General features: G+C 41.3%; 1 protein-coding gene and 1 long non-coding RNA gene across 5 annotated transcripts in view; one reads left to right on the forward strand and one right to left on the reverse strand.

Moving 5' to 3' along the window:
- The window catches only part of LOC124151583 (caspase a-like), a 43,652-nt gene that overhangs the window by 8,285 nt on the left and 8,084 nt on the right, over positions 1-27,283 (reverse strand). For 2 of the 4 annotated variants that reach the window (XM_048394474.1, XM_048394469.1), the window contains exon 1: positions 13,866-14,220. The exons of the other annotated variants lie outside the window; for them this stretch is intronic. In XM_048394474.1, coding sequence (XP_048250431.1) covers positions 13,866-13,894 — 29 coding nt within the window. In that variant the 5' untranslated portion in view covers positions 13,895-14,220. Of the gene's footprint in view, positions 1-13,865; positions 14,221-27,283 lie in introns of those variants that run through there. 4 annotated transcript variants of the gene reach the window in all.
- On the forward strand, positions 1,332-16,331 carry LOC125378641. The gene is made up of 4 exons (XR_007220440.1): positions 1,332-1,698; positions 11,149-11,218; positions 13,326-13,789; positions 15,736-16,331. It is a non-coding gene; the product is annotated as an uncharacterized LOC125378641 (long non-coding RNA).

Below are 27,283 nucleotides of genomic sequence, written 5' to 3' on the forward strand. Positions count from 1 at the left end.
GCAACCCCTCTTTACACTCAGACACAGTCTGTATATATGATACACATGTCCCCGTTACACTCAGACACAGTCTGTATACATGTATGTCATAAACGCTCCCCCTTTACACTCAGACACAGTCTGTATATATCATACACACGCCCCCGTTACACTCAGACATAGCCTGTACATATCATACACACGCCCCCGTTACACTCAGACACAGTCTGTATAGATCATACGCAGCCCCCTGTTACACTCAGACATAAACTGTATATATCATATACACGCCCCTGTTACACTCAGACACAGTCTGTATATATCATACGCAACCCCTCTTTACACTCAGACACAGTCTGTATATATGATACACATGTCCCCGTTACACTCAGACACAGTCTGTATACATGTATGTCATACACGCTCCCCCTTTACACTCAGACACAGTCTGTATATATCATACACATGCCCCTGTTACACTCAGACATAGCCTGTACATATCATACACACGCCCCCGTTACACTCAGACACAGTCTGTATATATCATACGCAACCCCCTGTTACACTCAGACATAAACTGTATATATCATACACACGCCCCTGTTACACTCAGACACAAACTGTTTATATCATACACACGCCCTCTTTACACTCAGACATAGCTTGTATATAGCATACACACGCCCCCATTACACTCAGACACAATGAGAGAATTTATCATACACACACCTATGTTACACTCAGACACAAACTGTTTATATCATACACACGGCCCCGTTACACTCAGACACAGTCTGTATATATCACAAACACGCCCCTGTTACACTCAGACACAGCCTGTAATTATCATACACATGCCCCTGTTACACTCAGACACAGTCTGTATATATCATACACACGTCCCCGTTACACTCAGACACGGCATGTATATATCATACACACGACTCAGTTACACTCAGACATAGTCTGTATATATCAAAAACACTCCCCCGTTACACTCAGACACAGCCTGTATCGCCCCTTTACACTCAGACACAGTCTGTATGTATCATACACACGCCCCTGTTACACTCAGACACAGTCTGTATATATCATACACACGACTCCGTTACACTCAGACAGTCTGTATATATCATACACACGCCCCCGTTACACTGAGACACAACCTGTATACTGAGTATATGATACACAGCCTGGATATATGATACACACGCCCCTGTTACACTCAGACACAAACTGTATATATCATACACACGCCCCCGTTACACACACACACACACGAACTTCTATTGTAATTTAAGGCAACATTTAGCTTGTCTATGCATCACGGCCCCTCGTCCATAGAAACACAAAGCCGGGTTAGTGATGTGAGACATTTTCATCTGGCTGGTTGAAGAGTTTTTGTTAGTCCGTAAATACGCTCTCATATAATATCCGTGAGAGAGAGGGGGCTTTCCTTCCATGTGCGAACTTTGTGATAACTCGACAGGATGTCACATCGATAGCAAATACATACTCACTGTATTCGTGTCTGCCTACATAGTCTTTGTTTATAAGTTATATAAAATTACTAAAATTAGAAAAAACATCACTTTTTCAAACCGAAAGGAAAACGAGTTGGTGGTTTACACGAGTATTGAAACGAAAGTGAAACAAGTAGATTCGAGGTCTCATCTTTTCGAGGTCTGCAGGAAGAGGAGGAGGAGGTCCGAAAACAAGGTGAGTAGTGGAATAAGGCTTGATGGGACAGAACAGGAGAGGCAGCATAGACTGGTGTGAATGAGAGGAGCAGCACAGAGAGGAGTGAATGAGAGATGTTGTGTACTGTATAGTGAATGAGGGGGGCAGTACAGAATGGAGTGAAATGGAGGGCAGCACAGACTGGAGCGGAGTACATGTAATGACAGTAGAGAGGGAATGTATGAGAGGGGCAGCACAATGGAGTAAACGAAAGGGGCAGAGTAGACTGGATTGGAGTGAAGGGCATCGCAGGTTTCAGTAAATCAGAGAGGGAGCATAGATCGAAGTGAATGAGGAAGGCAGCACATACTTTAGTAAATGAGAGAGACAACACAGAATAGTGAATAAGAGAGGCTCGACAGACTGGATTGAATGAGAGGGGCAGCACAGATTGAAGTGAATAAGAGAGGCAGCACAGGCTGTAGTGAATGAGAGAGGCAGCATAGGCTGTAGTGAATGAGAGAGGCAGCACAGATTGTGGTGAATAAGAGAGGCAGCAGAGATTGTAGTGAATAGGAGAGGCAGCACAGACTGGATTGAATGAGAGGGGCAGAACAGATTCAAGTGAATAGGAGAGGCAGCACAGGCTGTAGTGAATGAGAGGGGCAGCACAGGCTGTTGTGAATGAGAGAGGCAGCACAGACTGTAGTGAATTATAGAAGCAATAGGCTGTAGTAAATGAGAGAGGCAGCACAGTGTTATGTGAATGTGAGAGGCAGCACAGACTAAAGTGAATGAGAGAGGCAGCACAGGCTGTTGTGAATGAGAGAGGCAGCACAGGCTGTAGTGAATGAGAGAGGCAGCACAGTTTTATGTGAATTAGAGCGGCAGCACAGACTGAAGTGAATGAGAGAGGAAGCACCGACTGAAGTAAATAAGAGAGGAAGCACAGACTGAAGTGAATGAGGGAGGAAACAGACTGAAGTGAATGAGAGAAGAAGCACAGACTGAAGTGAATGAGAGAGGAAGCACAGACTGGAGTGAATGAGAGAGGCAGCAGAGGCTGTAGTGAATGACAGAGGCAGCACAGGCTGTAGTGAATGAGAGAGGCAGCACAGTTTTATGTGAATTAGAGCGGCAGCAAAGACTGAAGTGAATGAGAGGGGCAGCACAGACTGTACTGAATGGGAGTGGCAGCACAGACTGTAGTGAATGAGAGAGGCAGCACAGTTTTATGTGAATTAGAGCGGCAGCAAACACTGAAGTGAATGAGAGGGGCAGCACAGACCGTACTGAATGAGAGAGGCAGCACAGACTGTAGTGAATTATAGAAGCAATAGGCTGTAGTAAATGAGAGAGGCAGCACAGTGTTATGTGAATGTGAGAGGCAGCACAGACTAAAGTGAATGAGAGAGGCAGCACAGGCTGTTGTGAATGACAGAGGCAGCACAGGCTGTAGTGAATGAGAGAGGCAGCACAGTTTTATGTGAATTAGAGCGGCAGCAAAGACTGAAGTGAATGAGAGGGGCAGCACAGACTGTACTGAATGGGAGTGGCAGCACAGACTGTAGTGAATGAGAGGGGCAGCACAGATTGGAGTGAATAGGAGAGGCAGCACAGGCTGTTGTGAATGAGAGAGGCAGCACAGACTGTAGTGAATTATAGAAGCAATAGGCTGTAGTAAATGAGAGAGGCAGCACAGTTTTGAGTGAATGAGAGAGGCAGCACAGACCTGAGTGAATGAGAGGGGCAGCACAGGCTGTTGTGAATGACAGAGGCAGCACAGGCTGTAGTGAATGGGAGAGGCAGCACAGTTTTATGTGAATTAGAGCGGCAGCACAGACTGAAGTGAATGAGAGAGGAAGCACAGACTGAAGTGAATAAGAGAGGAAGCACAGACTGAAGTGAATGAGAGCTGAAACAGACTGAAGTGAATGAGAGAAGAAGCACAGACTGGAGTGAATGAGAGAGGCAGCACAGGCTGTAGTGAATGACAGAGGTAGCACAGGCTGTAGTGAATGAGAGAGGCAGCACAGTTTTATGTGAATTAGAGCGGCAGCACAGACTGAAGTGAATGAGAGGGGCAGCACAGACTGTACTGAATGGGAGTGGCAGCACAGACTGTAGTGAATGAGAGGGGCAGCACAGATTGGAGTGAATGAGAGAGGCAGCACAGATTGAAGTGAATAGGAGAGGCAGCACAGGCTGTAGTGAATGGGAGGGGCAGCACAAACTTGATTGAATTAGAGCGGCAGCACAGATTGCATTGAATGAAAGCGGCAGCACAGGCTGTAGTGAATTATAGAAGCAATAGGTTGTAGTGAATGAGAAGGGCATCACAGATTGTGGTGAATAAGAGAGGCAGCACAGGCTGTAGTGAATTATAGAAGCAATAGGTTGTAGTGAATGAGAGAGGCAGCACAGTTTTATGTGAATTAGAGCGGCAGCACAGACTGAAGTGAATGAGAGAGGCAGCACAGACTGGAGTGAATGAGAGAGGAAGCACAGACTGAAGTGAATGAGAGATGCAGCACAGATTGGAGTGAATGAGAGAGGCAGCACAGACCTGCGTGAATGAGAGGGGCAGCACAGGCTGTATTGAATGAGAGAGGCAGCACAGATTGTGGTGAATAAGAGAGGCAGCAGAGATTGTAGTGAATAGGAGAGGCAGCACAGACTGAATTGCATGAGAGGGGCAGCACAGATTGAAGTGAATAAGAGAGGCAGCACAGGCTGTAGTGAATGAGAGAGGCAGCACAGATTGTGGTGAATAAGAGAGGCAGCAGAGATTGTAGTGAATAGGAGAGGCAGCACAGACTGGATTGAATGAGAGGGGCAGCACAGGCTGTTGTGAATCAGAGAGTGAGTGAGTGAGTTAAGATTTAACGTCACATCGGCAGTATTTCAGCCATATCGTGACGAGAAGTACATTAATAATACATAAATGTATACAACATAAAAAGCTGTCAACGATGGACAGTTAAATTACTAGAATATCACAGATTAATATTTAAAACTAGCATACAACTATAAAAGATATCACTATATATAACGGTACAATATAAAAAAGGGCTATAGATCGCCAGCAGCTGAAGGTAGATCACCATGCTAGGGTCCATGGGGACTTACAGTACTTTTGCTACCTGCATGGACCCCAGCCGGATTTACATCATCCCTTCCGCTGTTGGCGATTAATGACAAAACTAGCCAGAATAAATGAACATATATACTACGTCTAAAAACGAGCAGAAATAAACATACTTTGAAAGACGTGGTCTTACATACCCTCTCAGGGGGACAATAATTTTACACTACTTTAACCCCCTTCGAGGATATAGCCACTAACGATCTCAGTTACTGAATAATTCTACCAATTATAAAAGTTATTTATTTAATTACAAACTATAACATTCAAAATTTGTGCAGTAATTCGATTTCCTTTAAAAAACCAATAATTAAATGACTACTTACCTGATAAAAAAGATCCTTGATACATGATACCTTGAAATATTTATCCCTTGTGATGGAAAAATCAATGCAGTCAAGCAGGACATGCTTGACCGTGATTCTTTCATCACAAGGGACGCAGAATGGAGGATCTTCACCTTTTAAAATATATTCATGAGTATAACGTGAATGGCCAATACGACATCGTCTTAAAATGACCTCTTCAAATCTGGACTGACAACCCAAGTAGGTATAACCGATATTCGCTTTTATTGCATGTAATTTATTTATACCAACTTGGGTGTCCCACTTCTTCTGCATTAGATCTCTGATGTAAGATCTAATGACAGGTTTATAATCACTGTATGGTAAAAGAAGTGGTGTCACAGATTTGTCGAGTGCTGCTTTTGCGGCAGCATCAGCCAGTGTGTTACCAACAATCCCAACATGGCTTGGTAACCAACAAAAAACGATGTCATATTGGCCAGTCGCAAGATCATTAAATAACTCAAGAATTTCAATTAAAAATGGATGTTTACATGACATATTTTTAATAGCCTGAAGGCACGAAAGTGAATCTGAAAAAATAATGAAGTCTTTATATTTTGATTTCTTCTTGATATATTGTAGTGCTGTTAAAATTGCGTGCGCTTCTGCTGTGAATATGGAACTATTATCGGGTAAACGTGAAGATACTGTTTTGGATCCAATGACGGTGGCACTAGCAACTGCGCCACCATCCTTGGATCCATCTGTAAATATAGATTTATATGTGTCATAAGTGTGTCGTAATTGATTGTATTCTTGTTTATAAATAAGTGGATTTGTATCAGATTTCTTAAGTTTTGTTAATGTGAGGTCTACAGTTGGTCTTACCATCTGCCAAGGTGGTGATGAAAAAAGTTTTGTGGGAGCTATATCCTGAAAGGTAATGTTCGCAGCAGAAACGACTGATTTAATTCTTATTCCTAGTGGTGGAACAAGAGATGTTTTCTTATTGTAAATATCTTCGTAAAGAGGATTAAATACGCAATTAAAGGCTGGATTTGACTGATTAGAATATAATTTAGTGATGTATTGTAATGATAGTTTCAGACGTCGTTGTTTAAGAGAAGGCTCATCCGCCTCAACAGACAGACTTGGAATAGGAGAAGTGCGAAAGGCTCCAAGGCAAAGCCTCAGTCCTTGGTGATGGATAGTATCAAGTTTTTTTAAATTACTTTTACAGGCTCCACCATAGACGATGGAGCCGTAATCAAGTTTTGAACGGATCAGTGACCTGTATAAGTGTAGGAGGGTTGTCTGATCCCCTCCCCACTTGGAATTGGATACAACTTTCAATAAATCAAGCGCCTTCAGGCATTTAGCTTTAAGTGATTGAATGTGTGGTAAGAAAGTTAAATGGCTATCAAAGATGAGTCCCAAGAATTTGGCCTCCTTTACAACTTTGATAGGGGTGCCATTCAAAAATAATTCAGGGTCTTTATGCGGCTTATATTTTCTGCAGAAGTGTATACAGTTAGTTTTAGACATAGAAAATTTGAACCCGTTTTCTAGAGACCACTTATGAATTTTATTGAGACAGATTTGTAACTGCCTCTCTATGGTATGCATATTTTTACCACAACAAGATGCATTAAAATCATCCACGAACAGTGATCCATCCACTGAATTACTTAAAACCTTGGACAGACTATTAATTTTAATACTAAACAAGGTGACAGACAAAATACTGCCTTGTGGGACACCCTGATCCTGATTATAATGATCAGACAGGGTTGTACCCACTCGGACTTGAAATTGCCTGTCTGTTAAAAACTGGGATATAAAATGAGGCAGACGGCCTCTTAATCCAAAATCATGAAGATCTTTTAAAATACCATGTTTCCATGTTGTATCGTAAGCTTTTTCTAAATCGAAAAAGATCGATACAGCATGTTGTCTATTTACAATGGAATTTTTAATGAACGATTCTAAACGCACTAAATGATCGATAGTACTTCTGTTCTTCCGGAAACCACACTGTATATTGGTAAGAAGATTATTTGTTTCCAAGTACCACACTAATCGATTATTTACCATGCGTTCCATCGTTTTACAAACACAGCTAGTTAGTGAGATAGGTCTGTAACTTGATGGATCAGAATGATCCCGCCCAGGTTTGGGTATTGGTATAACAATGGCATTATGCCATGAAGGTGGAAACGTCCCAGATGTCCAAATATCATCGAATATATTTAACATAGTTTCAAGGCATGATTCGGGCAAGTGTTTCAGCAGCTGATAATGAATATTATCAGCGCCTGCTGCTGTATCATGAGCTTGCCCTAAGGCAGTATAAAGCTCATGTAGTGAAAATACCTCATTGTAATCTTCACCATTATCAGATGTAAAATTTACTTTTTTCTTCTCCTGTTGGAGCTGATATTTTTGAAATTCAGGAGCGTAATTAGTTGAAGAAGAATGATGAGATAAAGTTTCACCAATGCTATTGGCAATGGCAGATTTATCAGTTAACAAAGTATCGCCATCCTTCAGATGGTTAACTGTAGAATTTGATCCCTTGCCTTTGATCTTTTTGATCATGTTCCATACCTTGGACATAGGGGTACGGGAGTTAATTTTGGAGACATAAGTCTGCCAGGATTGACGTTTATTTTGTTTGAATAGACGTCTCGCCTTAGCATTTGAAATTTTGACGATGTTCAAGTTATGGACAGTGGGATGTTTACGGAAATATTTCTCCGCCTTCTTACGACATTTCCTAGCGTGTTTGCAAGTGTCATCAAACCACGGTTTACGAACACGTGGGTTGATCGAGGACTTAGGTATTGATTCATCAGCAATTTCATTCAGTAGATCTGAGAACAACTGAATCGGGTCAGTAACATTCTGAAAAGACGTAGGTAGTAATTTATCTTTGCATAAAGATTGAAATAAAAGCCAATCAGCCTTCACAAAATTCCATCGAGGTGAAGGTGGATCATCAGCGGGATTAATTGGTTTAAGCACCGTGGGGAAATGGTCACTCCCACATAGGTCATCATGGACGGACCATGAGAATTCATTCAACAAAACTGAATCCGTCAAAGACAGATCTAATGATGAATACGTACCAGTTGCAGGGTGTAAGTAGGTGTCCGAGTCATCGTTAAAGATGCAGAGGTCATTATCAGAAACAAAATCCTCAATGACTTTACCCTTTTGATTAATGATAGAACCTCCCCATAAAGGATTATGACCATTTAGATCACCCATGATGAGACAGGGCTTTGGGAGCTGGTCGTACAGTTTTTGTAGATCATTACGCTGAAGATTTGAAGATGGAGGAATGTATAAGGAGCAAAGTGTGAAGGCAATATGCAGTGTAAGTCTAACTGCAACTGCTTGCAAATTCGTGTCAAGCGGAACAGGACTGTGAACAACGCCCCGCCGCACCAACATAGAAGCACCTCCAGTAGCTTTATCTCCCGGAGGAGAAAAAGAATGATAGGAACTATACTGCCTTAATTCAAATTTATCTGTATTTTTTAAGTACGTCTCTTGTAAAGAAATTGCTGATGGACGTAAATCTGTTGTTAATAATTGCAGCTCGTTAAAATTATGCCTAAGTCCTCTGCAATTCCATTGAAAAATATTTGAATGGTTCATGGCGGTTCTATAGGAGAACGCTCACGTGAACGTACAGAAGAGTCATCACTCATAGTAGATGGAGTAACATCCATATCGAGAGGATCAAAGAAATTCTGAACATCAACAGATGTTTCAGTGACAGTAGGGATCTTAGTAGTAATTTTCTTGTTTTGTTTCTTCTTTTGTATTTTGGGCATTTCAGTCGATGGTTTGTTAGTTGCTGCTAATTCAGGAGTCGGTTTAGGTTGGGCCATAGTCTGAGTCACAACCTGAGATGCTGGAGAGATGCCACAAGATTGAGTATCTGAATCATCTGTCTGACTCTCTGATGTTGTAACCACAGGCACAGGGTGTTCAGAGTGTGCCCATGTCAAGTCAGTTTGACATTCTATTGATCTTGTGGTAGAAGGTCGAGAGACAGCAGCAGCATAAGTGTGTACTGATGGAGGTGACCGGCTGGCAATGACTTTTTTTGCTTCCTGAAAAGAAATGTTGTTTTGACATTTGACTGTCAAGATATCTTTCTCATGTTGCCAAAGAGGACATGATTTTGAAGATGCAACATGTTTACCCTTACAATTCACACATTTGGGGTCAGCTGTACAATCTGAGGCGTCATGATTTGCACCACAACGGTGACAAACAATCGGCCGATCGCATGATTTGGAACCGTGTCCAAACTTCTGACACTTGTAACATCGGAGTGGATTGGGGACATACACCTCCACTCCGATGTTGAAATATCCTGCCTTTATAGATTGTGGTATGGTCGACAGTGAAAAGGTGAACAAATAAGTATTTGTTGGGACAATGTTATCTCCATCCTTTCTAGTGAAACGTTTCACAGACGTGACATGTTGATCATTGAGTTCATCAAGAATTTCCTCTTCTGTCATTTCTGCCAGACAACGGGCTCTGTCGCGGATGATGCCTCGACTTGAGTTTAACGTTCTGTGCGCAGAGACAGCAACTTCAGTGTTTGCGAATGTAGTACATTTCAAAAGATTGATAGCTTGCTGTCTCCGTGCACACTCTACCAAAAGAGAACCGCTCCGGAGGCGTGAAACATTCTTGACGTCACCACAAATACCTGCAATGGCTTTAGAGATAGCAAACGGATTAATTTTCAAGGGTAGTTGATTTCGCGATTCAACAACTATAAAACGTGCCCAAGAATTAGAATTTTGTGAAATCGAGACATCATCATCAGTTGATAAAATCTCAGCTTCGAGTCGTCTCTTCTTTTCATTGCGGTTGGAACCAGAATGATTGTGAGCCATGATGAAAGTAATTTATTCAGCACCCCTGCTCCCCACCCACCATGGAGTGCTACACAGAGCGATGTTTTCCTGCACCGGATCTCCAACATGCAAACATCAGGGATACAGAGGTGGTATACTCCAGTAAAAACAACATGAATAGCTGCATTTGTCTAACAAATAAAATGCCAGGCTGGTCCGGCCCATGACAAGAAATTGAAGACATACAGAACACAGAGGTCGAAAGTACCAGATTGGCCCATGAGCCACCGCCTTCTGGCGTAAGACTCTAGGCAATTTATACAATCCAAAATTGAGAATATACACAAGGTATGCATGGCCAAGACCAAAATATACATTACAATACAACACATGTGTGCATATACAATATTACGCACAGGGCCTGGCATGACCAGCCGATTGATAAGACCGGGCCCATCTTACCACCCGTCTAGGCGAAGTAAGGGTCGAAGTAGTGTGTTGGACAAAGGAACACAGTTCCAGGAACCAGTGCCCTCAACTACCAGACTCCCGTCCTCCGCCGACACAGGGACGCAACCCACGGCAAACGGGCTGCCCACTTTGGTCGCCTCTTACGACCAGCAATGGGGTGCTGTGGAAATATTCTACCCCGGTTCCACACGGGGGAAGAGCGATTAGCGTTACCCAGCACTCACCACGAGGAGGTTGCTCTTCACGAGTGCCGTGAATGAGAGAGGCTGCACAGACTGAAGTGAATGAGAGAGGCAGCACAGACTTGAGTGAATGAGAGAGGCAGCACAGACTGTAGTGAATGAGAGGGGTAGCACAGATTGTAGTGAATGAGAGAGGCAGCACAGATTGGATTGAATGAGAGGGGCAACTCAGACTGGAGTGAATGAGAGAGGTAGCACAGACTGGAGTGAATGAGAGAGGTAGCACAGACTGGACTTAATGCGGGGGCAGCACATTCTTGAGTGAATGAGAGGGGCAGCTCAGACTGGAGTGAATGAGAGGGGTAGTCCAGAAAGATCTTAATGACGCAGGCCGAGTGGAGTGAGGGGCAGTTCACTGTAGTATATTAATGGTCGAAATATAAATTGCATTCCCTAGACTATTGACTTATGTGCTACTTCAGGGGTTCACACTATTTCTGTCAAATATGTTTCAGTAATACAAAGAATGTCATCCCTACTTATTCCCGAAGAACAAGAAATGTTTCAATCCGAATCTGACACAAGGTATGTTTTCCACATTCAACACATGGTGATTTAAGTTTGCTAGAGATGTACATGTCTTCATTCCCGCTGCTTGTACCTTAATCGTCCTTTAATTTGACGCCTCATTTCAGATGTACTCAGATCATGGTGTGAGTACTACAATATCAATCATGTATAGACACTGTACTGTATTAAACTGTGTGTAATACATTAAGTGATATACAGAAAACTTGATATTATTTGATAAGTCACAAGAAGTTTAAAAGAAAGATAATTGTTGGAAGAGTTCAAAAACTGAAATATAAAATCTTCACTGCACATTAATGCTTTAATGAATATTTCTAAGCAAGAAAATTAAAAAAAATAAAACATAATAACTGTAGTCTTCTTAGAATGAAAACGTTTGGAGTTTCTTTGTCTTTCTCTGTCTCAGTTACTAAAACAGACCTGTCATTACATGGAATACAATTTTACCAATGCTGTTCTTGAAATATGGACATATCTCAGAATTAAAACAGTCACGCCAATGTATGTTTCTAGACTCGGGAAATGTTACTAAAGAAGAGTTACGTATGATAATGTTTTGTATCTCTCACATTATCGATTCCAAACATGTACACATATATATTGTATATTGATATCAATGTGATCATGATGTTCTGAAAATAATAGCGTCTGTCCAGCTATTCACATTTCGAACAAGATCCACCCCTGTCTGGGTATGATGGCACGCAATAAAGTTTCAGCGCTTTACCACTCGATCCAACGTGACATTTACGACAGCATAGGTTAATTGGGACCGATTCCAACCCAGAATCCAACGGTGGACTTATACCTCTAACCTTCTGAAACGCACTTTTTATAATCGCTTTGTAAAAACTGAAATGTCACTTCATACAGCTAAAACGGAGACATCGTTGAACCATTACCTTACAAGCTGATCTTAAGAAGGAAATTTATATTATGATGTTGTCATTGTTGGAGTAAATCATCGTCTTCAAACACCATTAGGCCATACAATAATCAGTGAATGTGAATATGCTGCAGACTGAGAATGATATACTGAATCAAGCGACTCCAAAGCCACTGTATGGACTAGCTGTCAGTATGTTTGTTTTGTTTGTTTGTTGATTAACGCCGCACTCAGCAATATTCAAGCTATATGTCGGCGGTCTGTAAATAAACGAGTCTGGACCAAACAATCCAGAGATTAATATCACGAGCATCGACTTACGCAATTGGGATCGATGACATGTATCAACCAAGTCAGCGAGCCTGACCACCCGATCCCGTTAGTCGCCTTTTACGACAATCATAGTCGCCTTTTACGGAAAGCATGGGTTGCTGAAGACCTATTCTACCTCGGATCTTCACGGGTCTGTCAGTAGGTAGCATTACTGCGACTGTTATTTAAACATTTGACAATAATCATCATTTCATGTTGTCTCTGGCTACCTTTATGTTTAAAATTGCGGTTACAATAGGTCTTCAGAAACCCATGCTTGTCGTAAGAGACGACTAACGGGATTTGTGGTCAGGCACGCTGACTTGGTTGATGCATGTCATCGTATCCAAACTGCGTAGGTCGATGCTCATGATGTCATTCACTGAATTGTCTGGTCCAGACTCGATTATTTACAGACCACCGTTATATAGCTGGGATATAGCTGCATGCTACTTTAAAAAACAAAAAAAACATTCACAAATCCCTAATGGTCACTTTTTTACCTGCTTTAGAAATTTAATTTCATTGCGCAGCATTGAGATCAATTTATATTTAACGAGACATGGAGTATCTGTATATTTCATATGTCGAAAAACACACATTGCATTATTTATCAGTTCTTTTCAACTAGGATATGTTTCGATACTTGGTAGGGGAAATAAACAAAATTCAGGCAATATCTTTTTTTAATCTGAAGAAAGTCAAACCGAAAGCATGTAGTTGTATATAACATGATGTGCGGAAGACTATACAAAAGACTAATGAATTCAAGTTCTGATATTAAACTTTACTTCTTCTAGTTTCCAACTGAGAAATAATACGATTTATCAATTTTACAAGGCCATTTTAATACTTCGAATACAAGTAAGTGGTAATTGTTCATTTACCCTTGTTTTTTTTCAGTAACCATGTTATCTATATATGGATGCCCGTTGGAGTCAGTCAGGTCGGACATGCATCGTTGTGCTGAGTAACGGTGTATACGTAAGCTGGTGGCCACAAGATAAGAAATCAAAATGTGGGTTTAAGAAGAAAGAAAATAAATGCAATAGTAGCCTGCAGGGAGACATCAAAGAAGAGGGCATGGATCCTGACTACACGTTTAAGATACCCTCCACAAAGTTAGACCTGACTGACTGATATGACAACCTTTTGGAATAAACAAAAAAGCACGGGTCACTATTCCTTACTGAAACAAAACTGTTGCTGGGTTGTGTACCGCGTCCTCCGTGCAGGCAGATCCCCAATGAGTCAAACAATTCTTTGGAGACCAGAAACTTTACGGAGGTATCTGGTCATTTACCTGGGTGGTGGATCAGGATTTTTTACTTTTTTTAACATGCCAGATTGGGATTTACGTTTCAAAGGTAAATGTAACAACCATATATTATGTCTTATATAATATCGACACATCGTCAGCAAAGATTCAAAAACAAGACATACCTGTATTTATGAACTAATGTGCGTTCCATGTTCAATATCTTAATCTTCCTGGTACCTGAAAGTCCAAACAAAATGAACGATTTAACAGAGTAAACGATGACTCAGGTTTTTTACTGTAGCACCTCTTGGGGTGTCAAGTGCGAGTGAGTGAGTTAAAATTTAACGTCGCATCGGCATTATTTCAGCCATATAGCGACGAGACCAAGCTAATGTATACACAATTTAGTTATTTAAGCAATGTCATATTAAAAAACAATTGATGACAATTGATGGACAGAGCCTTTAATAATGTCAGTTGCTTATAGCATCACATCAAATTTAAAAACAAGCATTTAATTATTCACATACATATTTAAAATTTATTATGCAGACCAATTTCTTTCAAGTTATTTATGATGAGATGCCCGCTGACACGGGAACAGAGATCTTTTAGATTTACACTTTGATAATGTGAATCCCTTGCGATTGCAAAGTCCACACAGTCAAGCAATATATGCTTGACGGTGAACCTTTCATCACAAGGGACACACTTAGGAGGTTCGTCCTCATCTGTCTTAAGCAGATATTCGTGTGTAAACCGACTGTGGCCAATACGACACCGTCGTAAAACGACCTCTCGTCATGTCTTGACTGACAACCCAAGGTATGACCGATTGTTGGTTTCAATTCGTGTAGTTTATTGCTTCCTACTTGGGTGTCCCACCTCTTTTGCATGAGATCCCGAGTATAAGATTTGATGGTTGGTTTGAAATCACTGTACGGGATAAAGAGTGGAGACAACGGTTTGTCAAGAGCTGCTTTAGCTGCAGTATCGGCTTTTGAGTTACCTGTTATGCCTACATGACTTGGTAACCAGCAAAAGACGATGTCACATTGGCCAGTAGAAAGATCATTATAGAATTCTAAAATGTCAAGGATTATAGGATGATTTGAGGAGATACTTTTAAGTGCCTGAAGGCATGATATTGAATCGGAGAAAATGATGATTTTTTTTTATTGGTTTTGATGTTTGATATAGGTCAAAGCTGTGAAGAAAGCTTTGGCCTCAGCAGTAAAAATTGAACTGGTGTCTGGTATTCTTGAGGGAGACAGTTCTGGATCCAATGACGGTGGCACTTGCAACTTTGCCACCATCCTTGGACCCGTCTGTAAAAATGGACCTGTTAGAATTATATTTGGAGCGTAATTGGTTATATGATTGTTGATATACCAAAGGATTGGTATCCGGCTTTTTTAGATTGGTTAGAGTGAGGTCTGCTTCTGGCTTCACCATCTGCCAGGGAGGAGAAGACAGAAGACGGTGAGGTGAAATAATATTTAAATCCATGTTAGCTGTAGTGATGTGTGGTTAAATTTTGATTCCAAGTGGTGGAACCAGGTTTGATAGATTTTGAAACAGGTTTTCATAATGAGGGTGGAACACACAATTGTATGCTGGATAAGATTTATCTGAGTGCAATTTAGTGATATATTGCAGTGAAAGTTTAATGCGGCGCAGTTCGAGTGAAGGTTCACCGGCCTCCACATACAAACTGTCCAAGGGAGAGGTCCAGAAAGCTCAGAAAGAAAGAGTAATAGGCCTTGGTGGTGTACAGTGTCCAATTTTTCTAAATTGCTTTTGCAGGCTCCACCATAGACAATGGAACCATAGTCCAGTTTGGAGCGTATTAACTCTCTGTACACGTGAAGGAGGGTGGTCTGATCCCCTCCTCACTCGGAATTTGAAATGACTTTTAACAAGTCGAGAGCCTTCAGGCACTTTGCCTTCAGATATTTAATGTTTGGTAAGTCACTGATTATTGTGATTTCAAACATGTAGAAATGACTGCTTTGTGTTGAGATTATGCCATAAACACTCTTTCTGTTTCAGAAAAAATCACACTGTATACATGGAATGCCAGAGGTGGGAGGGAAAAACACCAGTCACTATTGCTAGATAACTCAGTATATGTAAGCTGTTGGCCCCGTCACTTATTGTCAGAAGGACATGCTTCGTGCAGCTTACAAGACGATCGAAGAAAGATGGGCAGAGTGGAAGATGAGGCACATATCCTTCCTAATATGACGTTGGAGTACCACCTCGTGAGGAGACGCTGGAAGCAAATGATGACAGAGGAAACATCGGAAATGGGGGCAGCTAAGTCGGACTGGGTCATACGACAAATTCTGATTGCAGGTGGCGCTCCTATATTACTGCGAATAGGAATAATATGATGATGCACACTTGACTTTCTGAAAATAATCAACATATGACACATTCATTGGATGACTGGATGCGGAAGAATACATAGATTTATTACAGCTTCTGTTTTAAGTCTCCTGAAGTTTGTGACGTGTGCTGCAAATAGACTTTTGTTGCAACTTTGTACTCGCATCTAAAGCCAGTCAATACTCGATTTAGAAATTAATAACCTACGAGCAACGAGAGATTATATGTGTCTTGTGAATAAATTTTGTAAATTCTGAGCCTTAGTAATTATGCTGTACATTACCCGTGGTCTTTTTCAACGATAAGTTTGAAAAATGGAGTTTCCTTATTCCAAATGGAGTTAATTTGTTGTTAAAACGACGCAATCTTCAATTATTAGCGACAATGCGTTCGATCACGTCACGTGGCTGTGGTAATCTTCGAAAATCATGAAAACAATGGTTGTTCCATTGTTTTCATGATTTTCGAAGATTACCACAAAGAAACTCAAAAGAAAGAAAAGAAACTTACCACAATCCCAAAGAAACTCTATTGGTAGCCAATATTGGATCGCATCTAAGCGTGGTTTATTTAGGAGATAAACCTACTGTGTTTGGAAATTTGATGTAGTCCCACTGTAGAAGAGATACCTCTTTAGCGAGGTTCCTAATTATAATAAAGAGGTATCTATTCTACAGTGGGACTACATCAAATTATAAACCTCCAGTGATGCATCACCATTGTTACAACAGGTTGTTCTTTTCTCCGAAAATTCCTCTGCCCACGGGATTCTCGAGCTATGGGCTTTTGACTGAGAACCTTCGAGTGCTACAATTGAAATTTCAGAATTAAAGTTATGTCTTGTAAACAAAAAACATCTTCATATCTGTCGGTTTATGTATAGGATATACGCGGGCTTTTCCTTTGCCGGACTGCATTATTTTCACGGATAGCCCGTGGAGGTGGTTTATATCTTATACATAAACCACGATTCGTTCTTCATTGTTCTTTGCAACTAATCGCGTATCTATCTTATACACGAATATCATAAACTTCACAAAATAATATACTAGCCACATAAAGAAACTGTGCATGGAGAAAATATATTCTGGATTGAAATACAACACAGCAAGAACAAAATGATGCAGACGCTGTAGCAGCTGAATGATCGGACCATAAGAAAATGTCAACGGGACCTGAACAACATCTGTTGCGATGACGTCAGAAGATCAAAATGGAGTAGGGGGTCAAACGACAAAGTCAAAATGTCAATAACGGGTATGACCACCCTGTGCGTGAATCACAACAGTGCATCGGCGACGCATGGACTCCACCATATGGGCATTGGAGGCTTGGGGAATGGCCTGCCATAGCCTCCTCAAATCCTGTGCCAAGTCACGGACGTTATCTGGCGGATGTGGAAGATGACGCAGACGGCGCTCCATTTCATCCCACACATGCTCTATTGGGGAGAGATCTGGGGAATTTGCAGGCCATGGCAGTAACATGACATTGTCATGGTGAAGGAAATCCATTGCGACCCTAGCCGTGTGAGGACGAGCGTTGTCCTGTTGAAATGTCAATCCCAGGCCATGACGTTGCAGGACAGGAATGACCACAGGCCTCAGAATCTGATCTCTGTGGCCAACACCGGTGTGATTGCCCTGAACAACCACCAAAGGGGTTCGGTGCCGTGCTGTTATCCCACCCCAAATCATCACAGAGCCACCTCCAAAACGATTCCTCTCCACAATACAGATGCGTGCATAACGTTCTCCCAAACGCCTGTAGAGACTTTGGCGCCCGTCACTGTGGGAAATGTTGAACCTCGATTCATCTGTAAAGACAACATTTCTCCACCATATTCGAGGTTGGCGAACATGATTTCGACACCATCTTAGACGGTTGTCTCGATGACGGTGTGTCAGGATGGGACGTATGGCAGGGCGTCGTGGTCGAATCCTGTACTGACCTAAACGATTCATGACAGTATTGGGATGGATACGGCGCAGTCCAGGCATTGTCTGGGACGTCGTTACTGCCGTTTGGAACCTGTGTCGGAGATCTGTAACTCGAATCCATCTGTCCTGTCTTGGCGTCGTTACTCGTGGACGTCCTGAACGTGGGTGGTCGGCAACGTCATTTGTGTTCTGATAACGCCTCACCAATACCGATATCGTGTTACGATGACATTGGAAATGTGTTGCCACCTGTTGTTGCCTCATTCCCGCTCGGATCATTCCAATGACTTCATGACGCTGTGCAGCTGTCAATCTTGGCATGATTTGCTTGTGACATGCTTGTGTCTGCGCCTGAGAAGTTTTGAATTTTTGAATGACCACAGATCATGCTTTCCAAAGTGACAGCGAATTTTGATTTGCACAAACTGTGTACAGCTGCACAAGATGCACCTGCAGTAACACATTGCACGTCCATAGGCCCCCCATAAATGACGTCATATCGCATGGCACGTGCATGAGCGTTTGAATGTTTCCAATAATTGCTGTGTTCAAACCTATATTTCATATATGGACGGTGTGCCCTTATATCTATATTTTCTCCGTGCACAGTTTCTTTATATTATGTGGCTAGTATAGATGCCGTCACAGGAGGTTTTTGAGATCACACTACATCCCCTTTTGCTTGATAGTACATGTCTAAGAGATATAACTGTTTTTGTCACTGTGCCCATTAATCATCCCTTGTGACTTCGTGCCACACTTTTGTGCCGAGGACTTGTGTTATCCAGACAAATTATATTGTGACGTATGTCACAAAGTCACGGGTGATACACCAGCAGAAGGTTGTTTTGCACAAACGGTGTCGGGAATCCACGGCGGCTTATGGACAGGATGCGACTCAGAAGTAGGTCAGTCGTACTGAAGTCCTCTGTGACCTTAGCACCCATGTCGGTTGTACGTGAATATCTCGATTGTTACAGTTTGTTTTCTTTGTGATCATCTGGATGGTCCTGTGTGCAGGTGGATTGCTAGATTATCATCTGGGTTGTTACAAGTGCACATCAATTGCTAGATCATCATCTAGATTGCTACACGTGCACGTGGATTGCTAGATGATAATGTGTAAAGGTTTCATACGCAGATGAGTTGCTAGATGATGATATGGATTGTTTCATGTGCATGTGGATTGCTAGGTGATCATCTGTATTGTTCCAAGTACACGCCGGTTTCTATTTGATCACTTGGATCGTTACATGTACACGTGGGTTGCTAGATGCTCATCTGGATTGCTAAATATGCACGTAGATTGATGTACGTCATCTGGATTGGTACAAGTGCACATGGATTGCTAAACGATAATCTTTTACTATTACAAGTACACATGGATTGCTTGATGATCATTTGGCTTGTGTACAAGGATTGCTTGATATATATTATAGATTGCTACATATGACCATATATTGCCAGATGACCATCCTGATTGTTACATGGACACGTGGACTGCAATCAGTGCAGGTAGACTGTTACGTGTTAATGTCGCCCTAACGTTTAGTGTGCATTGTATTTGTAACCATAGCGTCAGAAACAGTTGATACAATCGTATGTCCACTCGGGCAAATATCACTTCATGCGAGCCAGTGTTTAGTTTACGTCATCCACACGTCATTGTTGACGTCATTCGAAACTTTTTGTGACGCAAGTTCGGAATGGCGTCACACGAATGAATTCATCGCTGAAGATTGCTAACGTTATTCCAAAATTTTGGTTTTCTAAGACTGCGGTCGTGATCGGTGGGTTTTCCTTAAGGGGAGCTCAAAGGGATTAAAAACGGATTTTATGAAGCTTGCAACCGTGTATGCAGTCACGAATTACCCTCGCTCTTGCTCGGGAACTACAAGGATTCTGACACTCAAGTACACTTAATATAATCAGTATGCCACACACACTCTTGTAATAACCTATATACGTCCATTTGGATTCTTGTGTGTAAGGATTATTACATCTGCACATGGATTGTTGGTTGTTAAGTATGTATGTGGATTGCGATGTTTGCCAAAGGACTGTTATGTTTGAGGTGGGTTGCAATGCGTGTAATTGCTGGCTTGCTGTGATATACATATAACATCAGTGGTGTTAAACTAGAGTCACTCACTCAGTCAACCGGTCTTTCTAAATGGACCATAATGCTATCACGGGGGACCCTCTCGTCTAAAGGCGTCGCAAGTAGCTGCGTAGCAGTGCGTCTATTAGATATGCAAGAACCCTATGAATTTGAATCCTGTTTCACGCTAATCATTTCTAGGTTTGTCAGCTCCATACCAGTGATTGTGTTTAACGTCTAAGAACTACGTCAGTGCGAATCTTTTTCATCCACCGCGTCGTTATTTAACTGATATAATATCAAGTGGCGTTGAAGCCAACTCACTCACTCTACCCCAAGTACTCGAATGTCATCCCTGCAGACAGCTACACTGGCAGCCACAGTAAGAAAAATCTTCAGATCCGAAGAGTGTTGTTAACGCCGGACATGTAATGGAACACTTCTTCTTGCGGATAATATCAGCGAGACTGGCACCTTATCATTATTCGTTTGTTACTGGCCCGTTACAACTGTTTAACATGATCAGACTGCATTGTTTCATACTCTAAGGGCCATGTAGGGCGCCCAGGAAAATGACACTATCGCACGTTGTATCTATGTCACAGCTGCAATCCATACTGAACGCGACAACTATTAATCTGATCACATATAGTTTCCTTGACTGCCTCTTAAATGAAGTATTTATCTACGCCATTGATGATGCGTATTTGTTTCCTGGTTGTATATGTAATTCACAAAAGCATACAATAAGCATCGACATCACTATTCAACCAAGCGACATTACAGATCTAATGTATACTCTCTTTACCTAAATATTTCTGGAAACTGAAAAGCCTTTTGATCATTGTTCTTGAAAATTGTTCAGTGCGTTAAAAACACACGACTCGCACACCGCAATCACGAGACAGCCACTACAGGTGATGTGGGGTCAACCCAGATTCAGTCAACCCAAGGACCGCCTCCGTGGTCTAGTGGTAGAGCGTCCGCACGGAGAGCGGAAGGTCCGGGGTTCGATCCCCGACCGCGTCATACCAAAAGACGATAAAAGTACTTATTGTTACCCTGTCTGGTGCTCGGCATTAAGGGGCTTAACAAGGACTGGTCGGCTCGGAGTCAGTATACTGTGTCTGAGTGGGGTATTCATGTTAAACTGCGGCATGGTATCTCAGTGAGCTAGCGCTATAAATCGGCATCAGTCCGGACTAGTACAAGCAGCCACACAAACATACATACACGTGCATGCACGTCGCTATATAAGTGCAATAATCTTGGACGCGACGTTAAACCCCATTTCACCACACCTCACCTCAGTCAACCCAAACATGTCCTTATAACAAAACAATAGCCCTGCTGAGAAAATTAGAAGCCTAACTTGTTTTAACCTCTGAGGCATATTTCCAGTCAAGTCCTTATTTAGGAATACTGACAGGCCACAGACCTATCCTACAAATCAGTGAGATAGTAGATGTACAGACATCATTCTCATTGTGTTTATCACGTCACATCATTTTCTATCTCTTTTTGCGTGAAATTTATATGAAGCTAATGTTGACAATGATACCTTGATGTTTACAGACGAATTTTTTTCATGAAACTTAAAGATGTTTGGAATATTGGCACATTATTGGAGCTGGATATTTACAAACGGAAACGGTGACGTTGATGAAATGGGTTTATGAGAACAAGGTGGCGCTCGCCTTCTATTAACAACAAATTACACATTTTACGCAATCTACATTCGTGATTGTGATGCGTCTTCCTAATGCATGAGTCATTGCTCGTGATGAGAATCTAAATCAGAAAAATGCAATCTCATTTCAAAAGATAGTGCGAATGAAGTGTCATTTTTGTATAAACATATATTTGAGTCTTGGACTACATTATCGACAAACATTTCGGAAGAATCTGTGTTTGGGTTTGATATCCATATCAAATTCTTACTCGTTGATCCTTTTTTCCTTTCCATTGTTGTCAAAGAAAAACGTCATATGATTACATTTTCTTGGATATCTATAACTCTGCGTACTTCTTAGCTTTAGACTTTAACATGTGCATATGTTTATAATGAACCTTCCACATTCACCAGATACAACTGCATTTGACGTTTATTTCTTAACACCCAATAATCTGTCACAGAGAGCAAAAGAGACACAGAGACAGAGAGAGACAGGCTGTATCATGTCCTAAGTATCACTAGTCTAACCAGGATTTTCCCGACCTAATACTAAAAGGACCAACAATGTCATGAACCCCGAAATGCGATTTTTGTATGTTTAATGTTTGGTATTGTGTTTTCAAAAGGTATATAAAACATTTACTTTCAATACATGTTGCATCTTACATCATTTACATTCTGTTTAAATTTCTTGGAAAGACGCATGCTGCTTACAACTGAGCTTTCCAATTTATGTTTAACATCAAAGGCCAGTTTGAGTTGTATGGCAGACAATTCAGAGAAATATACGAAATTTGGTCCGTCGCTTGGCTACGTGATGCGCGGACCTTTTCAGGACACTCACTTTGAAAATGAAAATACGGTGATTGGTGGATGCTATACGGTAGGAGGGGCAGTCGGGTAGCCTTGTGGTTAAAGCGTTTGCTCGTCACGCCGAAGACCCGGGTTCGATTCCCGACATGGGTACAATGTGTGAAGCTCATTTCTGGTGTCCCCCAGTGATATTGCTTGAATATTGCTAAAAGCGGCGTAAAACTCTTTACGTGAAAACCGCATATCACCACTGATGTTCAGTGGTCCATTTACATAATGATCATCACTATTTTGGATTCGAATGTGGGGCTGCAATTTGTTCAGTTCTAGAACAAAACTTTAGTCTTCACAGCCGCATCACGTGGTCCCCTTTGCTGCAGTTTTAGGGACTGATGGTAAATGTGGTTTGATCAAATCTGCCCCACTCGGCTGCAGATGCCCCTCCCACAACGACTGAAGACACTCTTTGTTAAGTTGGCTAATATATGTTATCATTTGTCAAATGCATCTTTTTATAAACTCCAATAGAGTCTTATATACCCCATACTCTGAATGTCATCATCCAGATCAGTGCCATTGGCGGTTTCCATTCCATTCGTGGCGCGATGAATTTTTCCGTCTTTAAGCTCTTTCTTATGTCTTGGCCACCAACTTATGTAAGTGACATCGCTCAACTTGGGAGACACGTGTCCGATCTTCAAAAACGTTGTTGGCATCCATATATAAACCTCATGGGACCTTGAAACAAAACATAACTGAAACACAGAAATAACCGAATTTGATCATGAATTCAACAACTAATGCAGGGCTAAAAAGGCCTGCAATCATGTTTTAAACAATGTTGGACCCGCAAAGTCAAGGTGTCAAGACGTTTTAGTGTTTAACGACCCATTCAGCAATATTCCAGTTAAATAACGACTGCCCTAAGTAAACAGGTCAGGCCAGGATCAGACAAACCAGTGATGGATGGTATATACACCGTTCAACGTCTTCAGGGTATGATGACACGTAATCAATCAAGTGGTCTATTGGTAGAGGGTCCGCCCGGAGAGCGTAAGGTTCGGGGTTCGATCCCCGGCCGCGTCATACGTTAAGACGTTTAAAGATTCGTCGGCTTGGTGTTTGAGTGGGGTATTCATGTTAAACTGCGGCATGGTATAACAGTGGGATGGCACTATAAGATCGGCATTTGTCCGTACACTTACAAGTAGATACACATCCACACATCCACACGCTCACACACACGCACGCACACACACACACACACACACACACACACACACACACACACACACACACACACACACACACACACTGTGCATGCACGTCGCTATCTAAGTGCAATAATCCCATTTCACCTCACCTATTATAACCAAGAATCAAGCAGGCGTTTAGAATCCTCTATTTTAAGCTTTACATTTTCAGATATATTTTTCTAAGATGACTTTAACTGTTTCGAAATAAACGTAAACGTCACAATAGCGTTTCTTGCAATAAGAACCAAGACCTCAATCTTACTTTCGGCATGCTGCCATGGTCAACTCGTCACTTGTCTCGGAGGTAGATGTTAATGAGACGTAAGTCTCCGAGTCTAAAATTGAAGCAGAAACGCCATAGTACATGTAAAACGTATCCGTTCAGCTGAAATAGTCTTTACCTGTATTCTAACAATACAATCTCTCAAATTATAACTGTAATTTATTTCGTTTTTAGTGATTCGGATTTATTGCATTTACTGTCCCCAGGTAATACATGCTCATCCACGTAACAAATCACAGGCATTTTGTTCATAAAGTTGACATGAAATACATGTAAAGCTGTTCTACATAGCCCAATGCAAAGTAGATGGTGATGACTTCACAATAAATACAGTCTAACTGAGACTCGAGACATGAAATAACGTGCTGTCTTTGGCAGCGACATAGGTAACAACAAATGTCAGTTTACATAGGGTCACAACACATTCTTGTCATACTGGACAGACGTCCATTACCGACGTGTAAGATCGCTAGATGTGCGTGTTATAGATGTCAATCTGTCTGTTGAACATTGTTGACGTCATTACCTTATGCCTTTGTGTGCGTTTCTGCATGGTTACACAGAGAGCTCAGATGAACTGACAGAGCCTTCACTCAGTGCTGACTTCGCTATGGCTGGAGTGAAATCAACTACAGCCAACCAAATACTCTGTTAGAAACACATATAAATTTCATTCAAACAATTGCTGAAGATATTGTATTGACAAGCCCGTACATTCATTTTAATTATGAAATTGGCCCTGTTCCGATTTTTGCAATTGCAACAGCCTCCATAATGAATCAAATGCATTATTATAATCTGATTTATAACTAAATTTATTTTAATGACTGGCTGACCACCACTGTTGTCAACATTGAATTTTAGTGATCCATTTAAATATATACATTTTATTGCCAGTTTTCCTTCTCCGCCCTTCGGGAACATGTTGCAGGGGATATTCCTGATTGTTTATGCTCTGATGTTTTGGACACAAACTGACTTGATGTCGTAGATTGTGTGTTTTGTCTGTGAAACGAAAATACTTCCGCATTCATTCAGTTAGTCACCTCCACATATTACATTTCACGAACCGCGCTACCTGCGAGGCCTTTTATGTGAACGCAATAAACAAGGTAAACGTCAAGTAGAGGTTTTCCGACAGTTGTCGTTTAAGGTCAAATAAGGTATTTTCCTCTGCACTGATTGTAGTTACAATACTGTGGATAAGCTTCTACCTGCGTCACAACTGACATGTTGTATAAAGCGCCTTTATGTGCCAGTCCCCTCCACCATACATGTATTGAGAATAGGCCATGTGAGATAACCACGGTATAACGAAGCAGATACACTAACAATGATTTGGTAAATTCCTGATTCATTTCCCCAGACGCCATGCTAAAAGCCAAAGCGGTATTTGTCTTCTTTACTTCAATTATTTTTGTTTCTCCGGAGTTAAACGTGAATATCTAAGACAGTGTGGTCAAACATCATTAGTAGAATTGTATTATGTTCCCTATGAAAATGGCTTATAATGTGATCAATGAAATGGCATTTTATACTGATTCGAATTACGTTGTTGTACATGTTTTCATCATGGACGATTTATGTTGATAACTTTGGGGATAGTGTGAAATTGTCCAAATCTGTCTTCTTTTCTTCAAATATTCTTGTTACTCCTGATTCAACGTGAATATCTGGAGACCCAGATTGGTCAAACATCGACCATTCGTAGAATTGTATTTTAAGCCTAATGATGAGTCCTTTGTGAGGAGGCAGGGTAACAACTTAATACTACCCCGCTACTACTACTACTACTACTACTACTACTACTATTACTATTACTACTACTGACCCGTGATGATTCCGGGGTAGAATAGGTCTTCAGCAACCCATACTTGCCTTAAAAGGCGACTATGCTTGCCTCTTCAGGGCAGAGATTTCTTATGAATATGGAAAGGGATTTGTCGCTTGTATTTAATGCATGATAAAAAGACACAGGATAGTAAATGGAAACAACTGTTTCATTGGAAATGGGAATATGGGAAAATATTTTTCAATGAACACTAACGAAATGTCGTTTTGATATTAAAAAAAAACCGAAATGACGTTCTTAATCTTCTAATAACAGTCAAATATAATCTTTATAAAGTTAGAACATGTTCGTTTGTTCGTTTTCGTTCGTTTGTTGTTTAACGCAGCACTCGGCAGTATTCCAGCTATATGACGGCGTTCTGTAAATAATCGAGTCTTGACCAGACAATCCAGTGATTGTCATCATGAGCATCGATCCACGCAATTGGGATCGATGACATGTATCAACCAAGTCAGCGAGCCTGACCACCCGACCACCTGATTCTACCCCGGAATCTTCACGGGTCTAGAACATGTACGTTTCCATTTGTAACAGCTTAAACCGAGGACTATGCGTAGAACATGTACGTATAGTCCTCGACTTAGGCTGTTACAAATGGAAATTACTCATGCATATAGCATACATACATACATGCCTTTCCTACTTGTAAATACACCGCTTTCGTGAAAGTCTGGTCTTTTTGTCATCTCTTATTCCTTAATCTTTCTTTTATTTATTTTATTCGTATGCAAAGGTAAATGTTACTCTTCTTCCGTTGTAACTGGGGACCAGGTATTCAGCAACCCAGCTTGCCGTAAAAGAGACTATGCTTATCGTAAGAGGCGACTAAGGGGATCGGGTGGTCAGGCTCGCTGACTTGGTTGATGCATGTCATCGTATCCAAAGGGGGTGGATCGAAGTTCATGGTGTGAATCACTGGATTGTCTGGTCCAGACTCGATTATTTACAGACCGCTGGAATATTACTGGGTGCGTTTTAAACAACAAATAATCAATCAATCATATTGTAACGGAGGAAAGTAACCATTGACTCATCTCTACAAAGTGTACGAATTTCGTAATTTTGTAACATGTCTCTGTTGTCTATTATTTTAAACTTCGATATAAACCTTAGAGTTGTTACTATTCCATTGTACAATGTGACTATATATGTTCATGAATACCAAGAAAATATACCAAGACAATTGTCCAGAAACGTCATTAATACTTTACGAGGCAATGACAAAATACATCACCGTCGCATCAACAAAACTCATCCAACTGAATCTAACAATATATCCAATTTCAACC

This window comes from Haliotis rufescens, unplaced genomic scaffold, assembly GCF_023055435.1.
Source record: "Haliotis rufescens isolate VD_foot unplaced genomic scaffold, xgHalRufe1.0.p SCAF_13, whole genome shotgun sequence".
NCBI lineage: Eukaryota > Metazoa > Mollusca > Gastropoda > Lepetellida > Haliotidae > Haliotis > Haliotis rufescens.